The 16,681-nt window shown below is 31.3% G+C and overlaps 2 protein-coding genes across 7 annotated transcripts in view; one reads left to right on the top strand and one right to left on the bottom strand.

The window, feature by feature from the left end:
- Positions 1 to 16,681, bottom strand: part of LOC105214547 (filamin-A) — a 97,715-nt gene that overhangs the window by 18,547 nt on the left and 62,487 nt on the right. For 5 of the 6 annotated variants that reach the window (XM_054236088.1, XM_054236083.1, XM_054236084.1 and 2 more), the window contains 2 exons: positions 6,787 to 6,861; positions 6,609 to 6,696 (listed from right to left, as the gene is read on the bottom strand). In XM_054236088.1, the coding sequence (XP_054092063.1) occupies positions 6,609 to 6,696; positions 6,787 to 6,861 (163 nt within the window). Of the gene's footprint in view, positions 1 to 6,608; positions 6,697 to 6,786; positions 6,862 to 11,111; positions 11,485 to 16,681 lie in introns of those variants that run through there. The other variant, XM_054236090.1, reaches the window with a different exon arrangement.
- On the top strand, positions 3,934 to 5,916 carry LOC105214546 (uridine phosphorylase 1). The gene is made up of 6 exons (XM_011188033.3): positions 3,934 to 4,096; positions 4,169 to 4,310; positions 4,567 to 4,914; positions 4,994 to 5,132; positions 5,198 to 5,391; positions 5,470 to 5,916. Exons 1-6 carry the CDS (start codon positions 4,065 to 4,067, stop codon positions 5,563 to 5,565), a joined length of 951 nt encoding a protein of 316 aa, XP_011186335.1. The 5' UTR covers positions 3,934 to 4,064; the 3' UTR covers positions 5,566 to 5,916.

Raw genomic sequence — 16,681 nt, 5'->3', positions numbered from 1 at the left:
AAAATAAGAAAGAGAGGTGAATAAGAAAAAAATTTAGAAAAATTTATAGATATTCTATATGTAGGCTACTTAGGTCGCAAACATTGTGCAGAAGTACACAAGTAATCATAGGAAATTGCATTTAACCACAAGCATATATATTTTCTATACACATTTGTGTCAGCAGAGAGGAGTTAATTTTTCGAGAAAAAAAAAATATTTTTACTGCATGCCCCGGAACATGCCATCACATGAAGCTGAAGCTAGTGTATTGCCTCGGCTGATGACTCGCCGCTTTTGGCGATTTTTGGGTCGAGAAATCAATGAATTTGACATGACGTATGAGAAAACAGCACGAGCCGCCAAGCAGGCAAAGAAATAATCATTAAGGAAAAACACATCATTTACAGCCAAGTATTTGCAAGCGAAATCGGCCAAAACATTTTGCGAAGCAATGCAAAAAAAAAGTAAAAAAAAAAATATTTTTTGAAAAAAAATTTTAAATTTTGAAAAAAAAATAAATAAAAAAGTTTTGAAAAAATTTTGAGAAAAAAAAAATTTTGAAAAGAAATAAAAAAAAAGATTGGAAAAAAATGAAAAAAAAAATGAAAAAAAAATTGAAAAAATTCAAAAATTATTGCTGTATGCAGTGCTGGCTAGCCGATCATCATTGCCGCTTATTGGAAGTGAAAATGTGGCAGCAATAGCTGTATTGAGTCGAAGGAAGACTGCGGGGAGTTGCCACAGGCATTGATGTATGCACTGCAGCTATGCGCTAGTATGCTGCTGTGCATGTGTCACACAGCGAGTAAATGAAACGTGTCGCAGCAAGTGGAAGCAAAATATTGAAACCTGTCGAAAAGTATCAAAATATGCTGGCCAAATATTGGAGGCTGATTGCCACCGCACAGCGCATGCAGTGCTTCTTCAGCGCTTTTCCTTCGTAGGCGACACAACGGCGCGCCGTTCAAGTGCATGCATAAATTACATACATACATACATACATGCATATATTTATGTAGATATTAGTAAATTTGCTTATATAAGAGCGCAACGAACTTGTGCCATCCATATATATGTTCACACATTGACAATGTATTGAGTGAGGAATTGCTCATAAATCTTGAATATAATTAATAACTGTTAAATGCTGCTGTTGTTACGCTAATAAATTGCATGTTCATGTCACAAGTGAAAAGTATTTGCGTTGCTAAAAATTAATTTGAATTTAATAATGTTCATTTGCAAAATTATAGCGCTACTGTTGTGCTGTGTGCAGCGGCAGGTGCGTGCTCGTTTTCAAAATAAATGAGAATAAGGAAGACCGCTGCTATGCAATTTTGTGTTGAAAATATGAATAGCTATTTTATTTCTAATAAATTGCGGCTAATAAACAGTAAATGCATACTAATTCTAAACACATTGAAGCGTTAATAAGGGTCACAATAGGTGTATGGTGTTTAGAAACCGCGAAGAGTTGAGAAAATGCGCTCGAAGAAGAGAGAGAGAAATGGTATGAATGAGAGAAAAAAATCAGAGTGGATCGATATGACCTCAAAATGTATTCATACCACTCATAGGGCTTGAAGATAGCTTGAGGGTTGAATTCCATTTTTTATTTGATTAATTTATCGAGAATTTTTACTTATAAACATATACCATTAAATTTTATTAACCTCCTTCGATTCATCATTGGTCTACTCGCTTAATTGGAGTTTACAGTCTTTAAAAATTTTCTTGTAAAAGTCACAAAAAAGTGATCCATATTAATTCAATACAAGATGGGTTATGTATACCTCATATAAGTGGTATAATCGCAATCTCCTTTCTATTATACCAGTTTATTAGATTTATACCAGTTGTTCATACGATTCGCCAAGCATTGGAAAAAATCATATTCAAATGTGATTTCGCTTTCTTCGACTACCAGCTGTTCAATAATATTAGTAGACTCAGAGGGGTGGGACCTAATTAAATGGGACTTATTGCCTTAACCGATCTTAAAAATTAAAAATTTCGACTATTTTTATGTTTATTTATGAGAAAATTTCTCCATTGTGAAAAAAATATATTTTCTATGTCTAAAAATAAGTTTCTAAAATACTATTTATACCTAATTGGATCGAGAAAATTTAGATATTGAGAAGATGAGACAAACTCTAGTTTACATTTCCATAAAGATTACAACTTTATGGTACCTTTGCTGAGGAAGCATGTAGGTTAGGTTAGGTTAATCTGGCAGGCAATGCGCCACACATAGACCGATTTTTGTCCTTTGTGAAATCAGATAGAGTGCCGTCAAGTAGTCAATGTGAAGTAGTCATCCTTAAGGATGCTTGCGCTTGATGCGATTTTCAAAAGGAGATGTGACCTCACTAACGAAATTCCAGATTCTCATATTTTGAGGCCCCCAAGTGCTGAAGTCGTTGCCTTGACAATGCAGGACAAGCACAAAAGAGATGCTACATTGTTTCTCTGGTACCTTACTCTAGACATTTGCTGCATTCTTCGCTTTCTGTCCGGCCCATCTTGTAGGCGTGCGCCGCCACCAGACCAGTGAGTATGCCAACCATGTTCTTACATTTCTTTCTATCGAGCGTCAGTAAGAACTTCGTGTATTTCTGATCTACAGCTTTACACATAACTTTTCCTATTTTACATACCGGTAGATACTTCCTGCACTCTTTGAACTTTCTTAACAAGTTCTTGTCTTGATCATCATATAAGGATCTATATCGTTTGAATATAATATTTTGTACTTCTATTACATCTGGATTCTACGGATGAATTTAAGTAGTGTATGACAAAGCCTTACGATAAATAGTTGTATAGTTGTAAGGATGACTGAGGTGTTTCATAAGTGTTTCCGATAACCGAACAAAACCCATCTCTATTACATTTCTTAAATAAAAATTTGCCTATAATATTGTATCCCTTATATTTTCTACAAAGTTCTTCTTATTTACATAAAAAAAATGTATAATCGTGTGCTTTCGGCACACGGTAGCGTTCAGCTTAATTAACATTTTCGCTGACACTCTGACTGACAATCTGTCATCAGCAACAGATAATACAAACAGCAACAATGAAAACACAGCATTTGCTGTTGTTCTTGTATTTTATTCTTCTTGCTTTTTTTAAGGTGCTTGTGGCATATCAACATTAACATTTTCATCAAGGCGCAAGATTTTGTCGTTGCCATTTGCCAGCTCCTGCAAGTGACAGGCGTGGTGTTGTCTTTTCGCACTTGTTGTTTATTTTTGCCATCATGTAAGACAACAGACGATGCATGTCGTTGTCATTTGTTGCTGCTGTTTCTAGTCTGTTTACTAGCACGAAGTGTGCAGCAAGCGGTCTTGTGGTAATTAGCATGCGTGCGATATGGATTTAAATTGAATTTATACATACATATAAATATATGAGTAATAAAATAAGGTCAAATATTCCGGGGAGGGTAATTTTACTAAATGCTCTTAATCACAAACTGCGGAAATATTTTTCTGAAAGCAACCAGCCATACAAAGCCATATTCGATTACTCCAATTGTAGAGAGTATCGAATCGAACAATCAACTGGTATAACTATTCTTCTATTTAAAAAATGGCATAGATATGGCATAGAAGGTCTAATACCACTTTAATGAGTTACCGTTTCAAAAACAATTCCAAGCAAAGTTTTCGCACCATTTCTTTATGACGTCACTAAAAAATCAATTTTTCTGTCAAATGCACCCTAGGAGAGTAAGGAGACGAAACTGTCGTAATCTCAATTTCTACCTCTCTTTTTATTAATTACACAGTAATTTCGAAGATGCGAGTGGTATGTGGCGGGAGCCTCTCGCTTAAAAAAAAAACTCACATTGAGTAATCAATAACTGCAAACTACTCATTTAAAAATTTTGTTACCATGAATGGAAAATTTTTATCAACATAAATTTCAAATTTCTGTAATCATATTTCAAAATTTGACGTTTCATAACAATTATTTAGAAAATATTTCATAAAATTTCTCGTAAATAAAATCACAAAATTCACTTCGTCTCCCGATTTTTAAGTACTCGTATTAATAAGCCAAAATTCTAAAATATGGATCTAGCTTCGGCGAGTTGTGGTTGTATGTAAGTACCGTTATCAATCTAGTGGAAGTCCATATATTAAGACAATGGTTATAAATTAACTTAAAATAATAGGTCAACAACAGAACAATCAACAGAATGCACTACAGGTTTTTTGCGTAATCCTCATATCGCCCAAATGGACGAAGACTTCCTTTATCATCTTGGTTTGGGTACGAAATCACACAACTTGCCAGCAATGTTCGGCGATGTGAAGGTAAGCATAGAGTTTTAATATGCGGTCTTCATATACGAGTATATTCTTGATATGAGAGGTAACAGTACGGTAACAAACTCTCACCTACCTTATTCTCTTCATACGCCACTATTTAATTTAATACAATAGAGCTCGTATTTTAACCTAACTTTACTATAACATGAGTTCAGACTACACCGAACACATGACAGGAGACTACTGATACAAAATATAGATACATCTAGAGTAATGCTTCGATTCTCTCTTTTCTCCGTAGTTCGTAATTGTAGGTGGTACACCGAAACGTATGGAAAAGCTCGCACAGTATCTCTTGGAAGAAATAAAACACAAGCTGCCCGTAGGCACACAACTGTCCGACTTAACCGGCGCCGCAGATCGTTACTCCATGTACAAGGCGGGACCTATTATTTGTGTCAATCATGGCATGGGCAATCCCTCGATAAGTATTTTATTGCATGAATTGATTAAACTGATGCATCATGCGAAATGTAAGAACCCGGTTTTCATACGCCTGGGAACTTGTGGCGGTTTAGGTGTACCGGGTGGCACTGTGGTGATATCCGATGGAGTGCTTAATGACAAATTAAATGCCGAGCATGAGTTTGTGAGTAATATTTGTGGCGCTATGTAACGGTACTTGTACATATAATAAATATAATTATTATAAATACTTCGTACTATAGAAAACTTTGGGTAAAGTTGTGCCAAGACCCACGAAACTGGACGCCGGTTTGGCGCAAGAGCTTAAAGCCTTAGCAAGTCCAAGTGATGGCTTTCAAACAGTTGTGGGCAAGACATACTGCGCCGATGACTTCTATGAAGGTGTGTTTTGGAGGGTTTTCTTAGAAAAATATCTTTAATAAAGTGTCTCACATTGAACCACATAGGACAGGGCCGTTTGGATGGCGCATTTTGTGATTACCAAGAGGCAGACAAGATGCGATGGCTAAACATGCTGCAGCAAAAAGGTGTGGTAAACATCGAAATGGAGAGCTCTATGTTCGCAGCGTTGACCAATAATGCCGGCATCAAAGCGGGTATAATCTGTGCGGCCATATTAAATCGACTCAATGGTGATCAGGTGCGTTGTAGAATTTGTAATATATAGATGAATAATTATATAATAATATATTTAATATACTATTTTACTAATTCCCAGATTACAGAAACCAAAGAAACGCTAGGCGAGTGGCAAGAACGCCCAGCTAAGTTGCTCGCACGTTACATACGCAAACAGCTGGGTGTTCAGAAGTAAAGTTGTCAGTAAAGTAACAACAAAAGTGGTTTACTTCATCACCATACACCAACAGTTGAGAAGCTAGATCCAAAGAATCCATTGTTGTTGCTTATATATACATAGCACTAAATTGAATGCGGGAGACGAGTCTTTTTCGGCAGGAGACACCAAATTTTTAGTTAACTATTTCGAAAGCAATAGAATTGTAATTTTTATATTATATAAATGGTCTGTTCTTTGAAGCCACGGCAGCAGTCTGTTTATTGAAGAGTTTGTATATATTTATATATATTTTTTAACAGACCTCTGCCATAATTTCATTGTACAAACCGGAATCATAATAAAAAAAGATAATCTTATACGAGTCTATCCAACTTTTTTTGAGATTTGATATTTTTTAGTTGATTTATGCTTGCTGAAGCCAGATTTGAACGGGATAGTTAAGCTCTAGAAATAACTGATTGGTGTTTTAACGAGAGAATATTGTTAGATGGAACCAGTTAGTCAACACAACCGATACCACATTGAAATATTTTGAAGAGACCTACTGAAGATGATTCGATCAAGATAGTATTGACAATGAAAAGTGTTAAAGAGATTAGAGTGTTTCAGGAACTATCGAACCATATATGTATATAGATTACATAATTAATATGTTCGTAAAAGTCGAAGCTCAATGCTCCGGTCCCATAAAATATTTTATTTCTGAAAAGCCCTATTGATATTGTATTCTAGATCTATATAGAATCATAAGATCGTTTATGTAAGGTCGATGATTTTGTGACAGACAAACGTGCAATGCATACTGGGATCGTAGAAACACATTCTTAACGTCAATATATTTATTAAGTTTTGAGTTTCCTCATATACTAAGCATCTAGAGGGGTTCCACATTTTTTTAGAACATATTGCTATATCTCTTTTGCTTCAAATACGTTGAAACAGATAATATTTTTGGGATGTGAATTGAGATGAGTTCCATAACTCATATATTCATACACTCTCCGTCAATAACTGCTTCAACATAATTCTACTAACTTATAATATCACTTCGTACTCACCAACAACGTTTCCGCCGGTAGTTGGTAACGGTAATTTTTCAAAAGCGACTGCTCTATAAGTTCTTTCACTGGCGATCGATTCAGTTTTCTGCGTGAAAAGAAAACACATTTAAATTTAAAATAAAATTCATAAAACAATCTTTCATTCACAAATTATTTGTATGCATGTAATTCTCACCTGTGTTACAATCTTTGTATGCTCTTCAATATACTCGCTATGACTATGACTATATTCCTCGATGCTTTCAACGGCCTGTAGTAAATGAAAATATTTGATTTTTTTTAAATTAGAAAAATGTGTAGAATAATATTTTTTTTTTTTTAAATAAATATACATATTAACTTGCTTACGCTTCCATCGTATGTGTGTGTGTGTGCAACGCAATGCCGTCTTTTCGCACTTATTGCAGTGTGAACAATTAGAAAATTCATAGAAATTCTTTTGAAACAAATAAAAAAACGAAAAATTAACGGCAATTTGTGTCGACTTCTGCAGTATATTCTACATTGTGCGCTGATTGATTTAGCAGTTAGCACATGTAGTAACTGACGTTTGAAGGGCTTTTTATTGTTGTATGACTGGAAATTGGCCTAAAAATGCCGGCAGCATTCGATGCGAAATGCGACTGATTGATATGTACCGCATTGCCCGACTTCATTTTGACTGGAGCATGTGTGTGTGTGCGTGTGTTATTTATCGATTCTTTATTATTATTAAGCAGCATTTTCTGCAAACAATTTGCGAAATTCGAAGTTTTTTTAATGATTTTCATCTTCGAAAACATTGAAAAATATTTTTTTTTTTTTTTTAATTTTCACAAGTGCTAAGTCGTTTATTAATTGCAGCGACTGTGTCATGGCAAAACAACAGATGTGCCCACTTGCCAATTTCAAAGTTTCCAAACATACAAATAATAAAATTATACCGAAGTGTGGTAAATCAAAAAACTAATGACCCAGAAATATCTCAAAATACATATAGATATATTTGAAAAAAAAAAAATAAAAAAAACAAAAAAAAAATTTAAATATATGTGGGAAATACAAGAAATTTGCTTTTGTGTGTTTTAATTTCGAAATATTTTTTTTTTTAATTCTCTGGCGCTATTGTCGTCTGGCCAACGCCCACTTCCTATATATAGTATATGGTATATTCTATTTTTTATTTCAGTTTTTTTCATTTTATTTTTGTTTTTTATTTTTTGAATTAGTCAACTTAATATTTTGTTTTGTTTCTCTTGTTAATTGTTTGTTTTTCATTTTTATCTAATTTGTTAGTTTTCTGTATTTTGTAAACAAAATGAGTGTGGTGGACGTGCTCCAGCAGCTGTGTCTTTCTGTTGTCCTCTCCATAAAAATGTCAACATGTTTTGTGTTTCAAAAATATGCATTAATTAACAATATAATGTACTTTTAGAAGGCTTTAATGAAAAACATATAATTAATATATTTTTGAAAATACCCATGTGCACATATACACAATTTTTATTTTGAGTTTTTTTAGTTTTTTATTTATTTTTTTTGTTTTTTGTTTACTTCCTGCACTATTTTCTATTCAAATTTATAAGTTTCTAATTTCAATTTATGTTTTATTTTTATTTATTTTAAATATTTATTTATAACTTCTAAAATTATAGCTTCTTTCCTCAAGATACAATTTATTGTTTTTCGCCGCTTTCAAAAACATGCACCGTTAGCCACAGCGCTACAAGCGTGTTTCTTGTAGAAGATATTAGCAATATTATTTGTAGTTATTTTGGAAATAATTATGGCATACACAATAAATTTCGGGAATATCTAATTTATTGTGTGTTAAAATTATCTTCACAATTCAAAATTTATACGTGACTATTGTGAATAACCTTGCGCAATGTCAAATAAATAGAAAAATGAAAAATAATTAAAAAACGCGGCATTTAACATATTTGCTGCCTGCTAGAAAAATAAATGTTTTTGGTCGCATAATTTTTTTTTTAATTTTACGACGATGAAACATTGCAGACAAACATTTTTTATACATTTTGTGGAAAAAAAATTGAAACAAGAATGCTCTTCGGTGATCTACTGAGGGATTTAAAGCAAAATCTGTAGAATTATAATGTAATGACCACGCCTACTTATCATATATTGATATTTCGGAATTATAAAAAGGGTTTTAAGTTATAATATTACGAAACAGTTAGGTTTAAGCTGCAAATTATTGAAATTAATCTCTCAAATAAATTTGAGTAAACGCTTTATCAAAAATTTCCAGTTCCGACAAACTTATTCCTAATGATCGAGTTCAGCTTCGACAAACTTGATGAGTTCTTAATGTCTTCAGTGACAATAATGTAGAGTTAGACTAATTCGTACAATTTCTGTTCATTTGTTTATCATCCCACAACACTTAAATCTTATTGTCTGTAACTTTAACAATAAACATAGCTTAACAACGTTTATTAAGCGGTTAAGAGTAGTGAATCGAACAATTAACTCGTATAAATATTATAAACTGGTATAATCAAAAAGAGACTAAAATCAGCGGTTGGTCAAAAAGCTTACTAATTGTATTGAATTTAACTCGATTACTTTAACATAAAAAAAACATAATACTAGAAAATGAAAGACAACTTTTTTAGATACCTAAATGCATCATTTTATATTTTTTGTTTTATTAAGGTCAGGATTTTCAAAAAATTTCAATTTTTTGCATTTTCGTTAAGTAATATTATAAAAAAATTATCCGAAAATTTAAAGTTGATCCGATATGTAATTACTTTTCGAGTTATTTGGCAATAACAAAGAGTGCTCGGGCAGTCCAAAACGCTATTGTGAAGCTTTAAATGCGTTTTTCTTAAAACTATGTTTTTTTGAATTGGTGACATTTGTAATTCGAAAACCACTCAGTAAATTTTAATGAAAATTAATTTAGAATACATAATAATCCTGGGTGTTATCGAAGCTTTTCTTTCAAAATTTTCAAGAACAAATAAACTATTGATTTTTTCCCGAAAATCTAGAAAAAATTCCTGAGGCCGCCGAGCTAAAAAGCTTCAATCAGGCCCAGGATTATCTATTTATAAAACTATTTTTTTTATCCGATTGATTTTAGATGAATCTTCAAACACTTACGATTGTTACTGCAAGAACCATTCTTTGGAACTGGGTCAATACAAACAACTATAACTTTCGAAATTATAATTTTTTTTTTAAATTTTCGTGATTTTAAGTCAGAACATAGTATAATAATGCCATATTATTACTTTTGTAAAATAACATGATTTAATAGTAAAAAAAATATTGAAAATTCTCATTTTCTTGTGCCTCTGACTACCCTTTCTACCTTTTTTCTATTATTGTAAAAAAACTTCGTCCAATATTAATAGTCTATTTCATTAATTTATAATCTAAAATTAAAATTAAATTTATAAATTTATTTGATGTTTTATGTTTGCCAATAATAGATGATGTCATTGTTACTATAACCGCCTAAAGGTATATAAAATTGTTTTCGAAAATTTTGTTTGGAAAATGTTGTATAATTGGATTTCGCTATTGTCTTCAATCCAATCATATACTAATTCCAATTATTTTATTATGTGTGTTTCATTTCATATTTTGTTTAATATCCTAATAGGATATTAAATAGGACAAGTGTCGGCTCCGCTAGTATTTTATAAAAATAATTTTGGCAAAAATTATTGGTTTAATTTCAATATAATTTAGCTAGATCAATATTAAATTTTCATTGCATAATCCTTTCAATAGTTCAATAGTTTAAGCCTACGTAATTTTCTCTGAAAATATTATATATCGATAGTTGGCACATTTTAATGCTATATTTTAAAAATTAAAAAAAAAAATATTTAATAATTTAATCAAGGCAGTACTTAAAGCATCAACTGTTTAATTGCCAAAAGGCGATTTTTAAAATATTGAAAAAAAATATGTATGAGCCCTGTTATGCTGTAAAAGTAATTGATGCGTGTAAAATTGAATTCTTTGAAAAATTGAAAAAAAAAAACATCCAAAACCACCCACGACAAATATGCACTACAAATTATCAGCAATAAATAATACAAATATCAATAAAAACAATTGTATATATCAAATACATAGTTGAATTTCAATACAAAAAAAAAATATATTTCGAAATTATTTTATTTTTTTATATTTTCACATAATGGTATGTATCAATCTATCGAATATAAGGAGTAGATGCACTACATAGCGTATTGGCTGCCAGCACAAATCAATCTGTTATTAACAATTTATATTTATTCAAAAAATGCCACACCCGTCCACCAAATGCTGCATCGCCCTTATTTGCTAATAGCTTGCCACCGAACGCTTGGAAATATTGATTTGCAAGACTTACACACTCTAAGCACAAAATACACACACATCCATGTACATACAGCATATAAATATTGTTTTTGTTGTATTTTTTCTATCGATCAATATATTGTAGATTTTCGAAATAATATTGAAAAGCAATTTCAATACAATTTGCACACCAACCTTTATTCCAACGGTATGTGTATTTGTTGTATTTATTGTATATGTCCAAGCACTGCCAGCAACGTCAAGGGTTTACAGTTATTTATTTATTTTTTTTTTATACGCTTCTTCGCCTTTCCACAAGCACAAAACTCAATTAATTTGTGAGGAACTTGGAGATTTGATTTCGCTAGCCCCAAACACTTGTAGCGTACGTGGTGGATACTACTTTCGTCTCGGAACACTTTGCGACTTTGCGTTTAGTGGACACTTGTTTGTTTGCAGCGTACAAAGCTTCAATTGGAAATGTTCACACACTCTCGACACGATCTCGCTCATCAATGGTGGCGACTTTGCATAGACCATATGACGATGGCTGGCAGTGGTGTTGGTCGCTGCCTTTGGTTGGCTAGGCAAATTTGGCTATAGACGGACTAAGTAAAGACGAAAGCGAGGCGATCGTCAAAATACGATCGTGAAAGTGATATTTCAAAATGCAATATAGGCATATAAGATGTGCGTGCATGTGTGTGTGTGTTCGACTATATGTATATGTGCTTGTAAATGAGCCAGGACAATTGGTTGAACGACGAGTGTTGAGTTGTTGTGTTACCAAATAGTTTCGGCTAGTGTTGTTGCATTCACCCAAACACACACACACACATATATATCTGTTTCTAGTATGTGTGCTCCAACAACAGTTGTTGTCTCTTTGACGGTGGGCGGACATTGCGTTAGTGGTGTTTGCGGGCAACGCCTGACTTGTCACGCGCTGTGTGGCGGCAACGAAGTATACAGGCACCACATACATATTTATATATTTTTATGTATTTATTATTGCCGGCGGCGGAAATTGCAGGCAAAACAGGCGCACAATCACACACACACACACATAAACACATAGCAACAAAAGTGGCTGCCATTATTAGATATTGTCGGCTTCCCAAAACAACTTTTTTATGAGTTTTTATTTTTGTTCCCAATTAAAAATACTTTTATTCAAATCAAAAATTTTCTGAATGCATCACCCGCCGGTGTAGTAAGTGCAAGTGTGTGTGTTTGCGCTTGCTTGCTTATATGAGTCGTGTTGTTGTTGTAGTTGTTGTGAAACCAAAATTAATTGAAATTTCGAAAAATGTATAAATTTCAGTTTTTATTTTTTTGATTTTAATTATATTTCTAAGTGTGCAAGATATGTATGTTGAAAGTACCAAATTAACATGTAAGTGTATATGTGTATACACTTGTATATATGTGTGTAAGTATATCATTATAAATATACATATGTATTATGAAAATGGTGGAAATATACACTACTCCAACCAATAACTTCTGGTTCAGGTTGTTTATGAGGACCAGAAACAAAAAATATTAAATACAGAAAAACTGAAACTAAACGAAAATCTCAATATCAATTTACTCGGGGTGGTTCTTGGACCGGCTGTACCTTAGGGCCTTCGGGAAGCTATCTTTAAGATCATAATGAACGCTCTCTGAAGTGAATATTATATATTGAAACAAAAAAAAATATCGCTGGAACCCAAATGTGTGACATAAACCGGCTTTTTTTGTGATTCAATAACAAGGATCTCCTTATCGAACTCTTTCCATGGTGGTTTTTACAATTAAAGCTTTTTTGGTACAAATCTGACGTCGATGAAAGCCATATCAAAGGGTTAACTAATAAGTAACACTTTTGGAGCACTATAGTTGGAAAAATCCTTTCAGAAACCCGAAAAAAATTAAAATTTATTTTTTAAACTTTTCTATTCGCCAAAATTATTTAAATTTAATTTGTAGGCGAAATATTTTTGAATTTTACCCTCTCATGCCCGAATTAAAATCGAAGTGATAAAAATTTCAAAGTCCTTTGTATCCTGGTTCATTAGTTACAGGACGTTGCCTATAGGCAACAACTAAATTATTATAAATAAACTAAACACTTTTCTCATTACGGATTTTTTAAATAACTCTCTTATCGTTATTTATTTATATAGTTCACTTGGTTTTAAAATAAAAAAAAATATTTTTTTATATTTTTGAACACTTTTTGTATAACCACTTTTGTATGACTTTTTTCGCGAAACGATTTTGAAAATTCCACTCAAATTTCAGAATGCCTACTGAATGAACACGTACACAGCTCATAACAGGAAAAGTAACTATAAGCTTGCACAACACATAAGTCTACATAATTGAAAAAAAAAAACATTTAAAAAAAAATTTAAAAAACGAGAATTAGATTACCGGCTTCTATAGGTAACATTGGGCATGAAAGGATTAAATTAAAAATAACAAAAATATATTATAAATGTTTTTGTAAATAAAATACTGTTATTTTTTCGCGAATTAAGTTCAGTTAATTTTAAATAACATCACTAATGAGAATACGAGGTGTAGTTAATGATTATCAGGATTATCGTTGTTTGATAATTTTGTTATATATTGGTCTACAACTTTGCTTCCGCCTTTTTTTTGTAAATTTAAGGTTTTTTTTTGTATAAAAACGGTTACAAATGTCGATGAGCCTCAGACGCACTTTTCTTGGAATTAAAAATGAAAAGTAAAATTTCCCGCAAATGTCGAGAATTCGGCTCAAAAAGTGACATTTTCAGTTGAGAATAAGTTTGGGATACAAACAGATCTCTACAAATATTTTGTGGGGTTAATGTTGACACAAATGTCCAAGATCGATATAAAACGATTTAATCGATTTAATCGACCAGTGCTTGACTCTAGAGACATCTATTGGAAAACGGCGGAAGTTGTAGACCTAATACCTTTTTAAAACAATCGTTATCGATTTATTCAATAATATACTTATAAAAGTCATTAATACGAACAATTGTGCATTTGAACAAAAAAGGGTGTAAACTACAACCGATATTTTCTTTCTATTTTCTTTTGTAATACTATGTATTTATTTCTTTGATTTCACTTTTGATATAATATAGAAATATTTAGTGATGTAAATGGTACATTGAATAATTTTACCAACGTCTTAGAGTTTAGAACATTTTCTATTAAATAAAATATAGAAATTATGTGAGAGAAAATATCTGCTGCCAAAAAGGTCCTCTTATAATATTTTGAAAGAAAAATAATGAAAATTCTGCATCCTATGAATACATAAGCCTAGTCACATCAAATACTAACAATACCATTTTCTTAGATATATTTCTTGTTTCTCTCTGTTTAAGAAACTCTATATGAGAGTATAAAGTGTATGTATGTAAATAAGTAATCCTTATTACTCGTATATGCAGAAATTTCGCTGAAAGAAATTAGTAACAACAATCATATGGCATACCGCAGCACGGTCTAGCGCCCCCCATACACGACATACAAAAGTCAATGCTCGGTCAGCTCGATATATAGTACATTTTATATATATACATGCTATCATATATTATATTTAATTAATATATTTAATATGCATACCTATATATATTTATATATGAGTGTGTTAGTACATAGCTTATATATATATAGCAAATATTGTAATTAAAGTTAGGCGATTCAAAATATTTTCCTCATTCAAAATTTTCAAATTTCTTTTCGAGTGAGTTTCGAATAAAATACTTCTGAATACTTGTACATAAGTATATATCTAAATTGTGGTGTGTAAATGTAGTGGGAGGTGGCACGTTGCAGCTGTTGCATATATTCGAATTTTTGCTATTTGGTTGTTGCAACATTCTTTGGCGCAAAAAATACTGAATATTATTCATACACAAGTATACGTGTGTTTATACATATGTATAAACGTCTAATATATTTGTATATAAAAGCACTCGCTATATACATATGTATACATGATATATAGCGTTTGCTTGCATATATTACGAGATTCAAATTTTTTAAAACATTCAAACTTTTGCTGCGGCTGTCAGCACTATTAGCTTTGCTATTTCGACACATTTTCAAATTTTCTAAATTGCCCAAAGAAATGAGTTTCTAATATTCAACCCAGCAATCACTACCAAATTAAACAAAAATATCAAGCAACAGTTTGAAAATGGGCGAAATCTGTTGACAACCACATCTACTTCCCATATAACATAATTTTATAATTCATCTGATCCTTGAACCTTACAATATATAAATAAATAACCAATAAGGATATCGGGAAAAACTTTTGCATATATGATAATATTGAAGATATGGCAACGCTCATAAAAATATTGTTCAAATCGAACATGAAGACCTCAGTGCTAATGGATAATTTTTTAGCCCAAAATATTGGAAAATCTCTCAGATACATTTTAGAAATTCAGAGGGAATCTTTTTCTTCTATAAATGTACCTCTGTGCCAAAAAAAAGTTAATAATCGTGTAATTATACCCTCTAATCCCCATATACCTAATATTAGAATTTTCAAACATTCGGTGAGTTTTATACCGTATAATTTAAATAAATTGTAGTAAACTAAATTATAAAGCAGTGTATTATGTTTTTCGTAAAATCGCTGTCTGCCATCCCAAATAGATTTGTTCTTGTCTTTAATTACATAATAATTTAGATATTATTTTCATGTAGTCCCATTGTGTCAGAATAACAATTTTTCATATTTAATTTCAAAACGCCTCATTGTGTTAGGATAATAAATTAGAAAATGAATTTTAATCTCGAGAAGAAAACTAAATTTCAAATAAATTTGCATACTTGCGTACAGATAATTAGACATGCAGGGTGTGCCAAGTGGAGTTTACTGAAATATATATAATACAGAAATAAATTCCGAAATTTCTGCGTTAGTTATTCAAACTAAAAAAAATAAAATAATAATAAAACACCAGAAACAAATTTTTCTAAGATAATGGTGAATCAGTGGTGATTTTCGGAAAACTAAATGTTTGAAACTATTTACTTTGACATACTGTTACTTTCTAATATTATTTGCATTTATTTATGTTGAACCATGAACAAATTATTTGAATAAGAGTATTTCACAACTAACGTTACGTGACGTCACCTACTATATTATTCATATATCAACAAGCCACTCCACTCAGAAGTCCACAAATTAATGTTACTCATACGCCATGGCAGTAAATGATTATATATACTCCTTGAAGTTATTAATAATAAATGTGTTAAAATTCAAGTTAAACTATTTTAAATATAATCTAGCGGCATTTTATTAATGGATTAACTTGATGTGAAAAGATCTATATTTAGATTTTTTTTTATAAAAAAAGTACATATATCATGTTACTCATACGACGTGGAGCCTCAATGAAATTTAAATTGTAAAAAATACATTTATAAATGTAGTCACAATTATAATTAAATATTCATATATTAAACTTTTATAAAATTTTAGAAAATATTGCCTTTCGGAATTAAGTTTTAAAAGTAAAAATCTTTAATAAAAAATAAAAATTCGAAAATTCTAAAACTAAAAATCTGCGCACTAAATAATGATATTGCTTTAAATATATGAAATATATATCTTGTTAAATATTATCCCAAAAAATTTTGAAATATTTCAATTTAATAAAAAAAAAAATATTTTTTTAATATAATAATTAATTTTTTCATTTTTTCAGCGCTGCTTCTTACTACAAATTTTCACAAAAAAAAACATC

Source organism: Zeugodacus cucurbitae, chromosome 2 (genome assembly GCF_028554725.1).
Source record: "Zeugodacus cucurbitae isolate PBARC_wt_2022May chromosome 2, idZeuCucr1.2, whole genome shotgun sequence".
Lineage (NCBI taxonomy): Eukaryota > Metazoa > Arthropoda > Insecta > Diptera > Tephritidae > Zeugodacus > Zeugodacus cucurbitae.
The sequence above is the reverse complement of the archived record's forward strand: the minus strand, read 5'-3'. Positions and strand labels throughout refer to the sequence as shown.

Excerpts from the sequence above, each read along its gene's own strand:
- LOC105214546 (XM_011188033.3), top strand. The coding sequence starts at position 4,065 with ATGGATCTAGCTTCGGCGAGTTGTGGTTGTAT. Across the intron at positions 4,097-4,168 it reads TCGGCGAGTTGTGGTTGTAT|GTCAACAACAGAACAATCAA; the intron begins GTAAGTACCGTT and ends TTAAAATAATAG. Across the intron at positions 4,311-4,566 it reads CAATGTTCGGCGATGTGAAG|TTCGTAATTGTAGGTGGTAC; the intron begins GTAAGCATAGAG and ends TTTTCTCCGTAG.